Source organism: Suricata suricatta, chromosome 12, assembly GCF_006229205.1.
Source record: "Suricata suricatta isolate VVHF042 chromosome 12, meerkat_22Aug2017_6uvM2_HiC, whole genome shotgun sequence".
Lineage (NCBI taxonomy): Eukaryota > Metazoa > Chordata > Mammalia > Carnivora > Herpestidae > Suricata > Suricata suricatta.
Window position 1 is genome coordinate 463,921 of NC_043711.1, and position 3,782 is coordinate 467,702.

The following is a 3,782-nucleotide window of genomic DNA, read 5'->3' on the forward strand; positions in this document are numbered from 1 at the left end:
GCGTCGCCATGCTCACGTGAGGCCGCGGGGGCGGGGGCGGAGTGGGCGGGGCCGGCGGGCGGGGCCGGGCCTCACCCCGCCGCCCGACCCCCGCAGGAGCGACCCCCCCAAGCTCAACGCCTTCATCATGGACAAGTCGCTCCTGGACTACGAGGTCTCCATCGACGCCGACTGCGAACTACTGACCGTGGGCAAGCCTTTCGCCATAGAGGGTGAGGGGCCTCGGGGACAAGGGGCCCTGGGGAAGGCTCCTCTGGGGCCGAGTCCAGCCTGGCCCTAACCCCGCCCCTGGCCTCCCCCAGGCTACGGCATCGGACTCCCTCAGAACTCGCCGCTTACCTCCAACCTGTCCGAGTTCATCAGCCGCTACAAGTCCTCCGGCTTCATCGACTTGCTGCACGACAAGTGGTACAAGATGGTGCCTTGTGGGAAGCGCGTCTTCGCCGTTACAGAGGTGCGGCGGGGCCAGGGGACACGGGGTGGGCGCCCTGAGCCTGCAGGGGCCTCCGCTCAGGTGGTTGCCAAGAGTGCACTCCGATTTATTCTACCAAAGCCCGGGGTCCGCTCCGCTTCTGGCCCCGCCCGCGGAGGGTTTGTGCCTTTGTGTCCCCCCCCCCCCAGACGCTGCAGGTGGGCATCTACCACTTCTCGGGACTCTTCGTGCTGCTCTGCCTGGGGCTCGGCAGCGCGCTGCTCAGCTCCCTGGGGGAGCATGTCTTCTACCACCTGGTGCTCCCGCGCATGCGAAGGGGCAGCAAGCTGCAGTACTGGCTGCACACGAGCCAGGTGAGGGGCGGGCGGGGAGCGAGGGCGGCTCGGGGGGGCCTCGTGACCCCAACAAAGCGCCTGTCTGGCCTTGTAGAGAATCCACCGTGCGCTCAACACAGAGCCTCCAGAAGGACAGGAAGAGCCAGAGCCCAGGTAAGGGGCCCCGAGGGCCACCCCCAGCCCCTCACCCGCTCTGACAGCCAGCCTCAAGCTGCCCACTTTTCGCCTCGGCCCTTCCCGGAAGGCCAGGGTAGCCCCCCACCGACGGGGACCCTGACCCTACGGGCAGAGCGTGTGGGTGGGGGGCGAGGACCCCGGCGCAGCCACACCCATCCCACGTCTCCAGGGCTCCCGAGGAGAAGCAGCAGGACGCGCCTGCGGCCTCTGCAGGCGCGGGGGGCTGGACGCAGGCGCGCCGGGCCGTGGCGAGGGAGCGTCGTGTGCGCTTCCTCCTGGAGCCCGGTGTGGTCGCCGCGGCGCCGGACTCGGAGGCCGGGCCCCTGGAAGGCCCCGTCGGGCTGCCCTCCAATGGCCGCCTGCCAGCTGCGCCGCCCTCTGGCGCCCCGGGCCCCGGCGAGCTGGAGCGGCTGGAGCAGCGCATTCGGAGTGCGCGGGAGCGGCTGTGCCAGGCCCTGGCACGGCGTGCAGAGCTCCTGGCTCAGCTCGGGGATGGCCCGGGGACCAGCTCTGAAGCAGCGGAAGCCACCGGGTGACTGGTCCGGAGGAAGGCAGCCGCCCCCCCCCTCCACCGCCGGTTCCGGGGACCCCACCCCAGAGGCTGCACCGAGGCCGTCGGGGCAAGCACAGGCTCCTCCCAGTCCTCGCGCACGCGCACGCACACGCACACGCCCTGCAGGCCGCCGTCAACAGTTTATTGTATATATAAACACAATTTTGTGCACTGCAATTAAATAGGATGGAATGAGCGCCTTTGAGCATTCCTCACCAAGTGACTGAGTTTGGCCACCAACTCTGTCCCACTCCCACCCAAGCAAGGCTGGACCCCTGCGCCCGGCCACTGCCTTCCCCGTTGACGCCTGTATCCACATCCCCCAGCCCAAGGCGCCAGCTCTGCTCTCCGGGGACCCCTAGCCGTGGTACGCACACCCGGGGTCAGGGGCCGTGGAGAAGGCACGGAGCATGATGGAGCACCAGCCGGGCAGGCCGGGATGGCGAGGGTAGCCCCCACTGGCCTTCACCTTATCAGAGACCTGCCCAGCTCTGCTACCTAGGGACAGCTCACTCCACACGGTCCACTAGCCCCTTCCAGAACCTTCCACGGAGCCCCACCCCACTCATTGGCCTGCCTCCATCTGCCAACCAAGGGGGCCCACCACTAACGTAGCAGGCGCAGGCCTCTGGCAGGCCCCACCCTGGAGAAGACAAGGCCACCTCTGGGCAAACCTGACGGACCCTGACACCACCCGAGACAGGCTGGGCAGTCCCAAGAGCCACCGGGACATCCTCCCCGACACCCGAGGCCTCCGGCCAGGTCATGCCCAGTGGGCCTGCATGGCCAGGGACGGGGTGGTCAGCTGCCTAAGGCTCAGGAGCCAACCTCTGGGGGCGGGTCCACTGGAGGTGTGGGTGCAGGGGTGGGCCCACTCACCCCGACAGCTGGGGGCGCCGGGTCATGCGCCAGGGAGTTGCTGGAGGGGGCACTGTCCTGGGGGACTCGGGGGAGCCCCCCACCAGGGCTCAGTGGGCCAGTGGGCCGCCGCTCCAGGAGGGAGGCACTCAAGCCAGACAAGAAGGAGGCGTCTGTGATCATGGCGGCCGTCTCTGCCATCCAGCCCAGGTCACCACTGGCCGCTGCCGCCACTGAGGCTGCCGCGGCCACTAGGGAGCTGGGTGCCTCAGGCACAGGCCCGGGGCCCCCACTAGCACCTGGCAAGCCCGGGCCCAGGGCAGGGGCCTGGCCAGCAGGGTCAGGGGTGGCGGCCGGGGCCCCTCCATTGTTGTTCAGGTCGTCCGGGAGGGCGGTGGGCGTGCCGGGGCCCAGCGGCGGGGTCTGGAGCAGCAGCTCCTGAATTCGGATCTGCTGCAGGATGGCGGGCAGCTCGTAGTGGTGGAAAAAGTAGATCATGGAATGCTGCAGGGGTGCAGAGCAGGCTCGGAGTGTGGGCGGCGCCCGCAGGGGAGCAGAACCCCCGCCCCCCACCCCCCACCCCGGGCCCCGGGGGCAGGGCCGGGCCTCACCTGGATGAAGAGCCAGGACGTGACGAGGGCCAGGCTGCTGTACTGGCCGTTGAAGCGGTAGTGATAAGCGTAGAAGGCGAAGTGGTACAGGTAGAAGAACCTGGAGGGAGCAGAGTGAGGCGCCGCCCGCCGAGCCCACCCCAGACCCCCTCGGACCCTCCGCGCTCACCGCAGCCAGTGTCTCTTGCTGGTGTTGGTGTGGCAGCAGATGGCATCGTACTGGTCGGCCAGCCAAACGATGAGGATGATGTAGAAGGCTGTGGTGGTGTCGTTGAAGAACTCGGACATGATGGCCTCCATCCCTGCGGGGAGGCCTGCAGCTGGGTGGGCGGGTGCCAGGGCCAGTGGGCGGGGGGCCGCAGGGGCGGGCTGGGTGGGCGGGTGCCAGGGCCAGTGGGCGGGGGGCCGCAGGGGCGGGCTGGGTGGGTGGGTGCCAAGGCCAGTAGGGGGTTTGGGCGCGGCCAGGAGGGCCAGGTCCTCACCTACGAGGGCCAGGATGACAGTAAGCAGGGGCGCAGCGGGGAAGGCGATGGCCATGTTCATCTCCAGCATCTGCAGCAGGTCCACTGCGGGCAGAGAGCAGCGGGCGGGCAGACCGGGTGAGGTGCCCGGTGCAGGGTGGGGTGGGCAGGGGGCCACGGGGGCCTGGGGCTGAGCCCACCCATCGGCCCGGCTGGCCCAACAGAGAGACTCACCAATGAAGACAAAGATCTGGTGGTGGGAGTACCGGAGCAGCATGGAGACACTGAGGGTCTGCAGGGGAGGCCGCACGATGCCTCAGGGAGGGGCCGCCCCCAAGCCCCCCCAGCGCCCCC

The 3,782-nt window shown here is 69.4% G+C and overlaps 2 protein-coding genes across 2 annotated transcripts; one reads left to right on the top strand and one right to left on the bottom strand.

The window, feature by feature from the left end:
• Window positions 1-6: 6 nt before the first annotated feature.
• On the top strand, window positions 7-1,694 carry GRIN3B (glutamate ionotropic receptor NMDA type subunit 3B). Its single transcript, XM_029918710.1, has 6 exons — window positions 7-16; window positions 97-212; window positions 303-454; window positions 622-786; window positions 863-921; window positions 1,115-1,694. The coding sequence occupies exons 1-6, from the start codon at window positions 9-11 to the stop codon at window positions 1,479-1,481; spliced, it is 867 nt and encodes a 288-aa protein (XP_029774570.1). The 5' UTR covers window positions 7-8; the 3' UTR covers window positions 1,482-1,694.
• Window positions 1,620-3,743, bottom strand: TMEM259 (transmembrane protein 259). Its single transcript, XM_029918709.1, has 5 exons — window positions 3,663-3,743; window positions 3,450-3,533; window positions 3,137-3,287; window positions 2,968-3,067; window positions 1,620-2,860 (listed from the first exon to the last, which is right to left on the bottom strand). The coding sequence occupies exons 1-5, from the start codon at window positions 3,703-3,705 to the stop codon at window positions 2,315-2,317; spliced, it is 924 nt and encodes a 307-aa protein (XP_029774569.1). The 5' UTR covers window positions 3,706-3,743; the 3' UTR covers window positions 1,620-2,314.
• Between the last annotated feature and the right edge of the window lie 39 nt (window positions 3,744-3,782).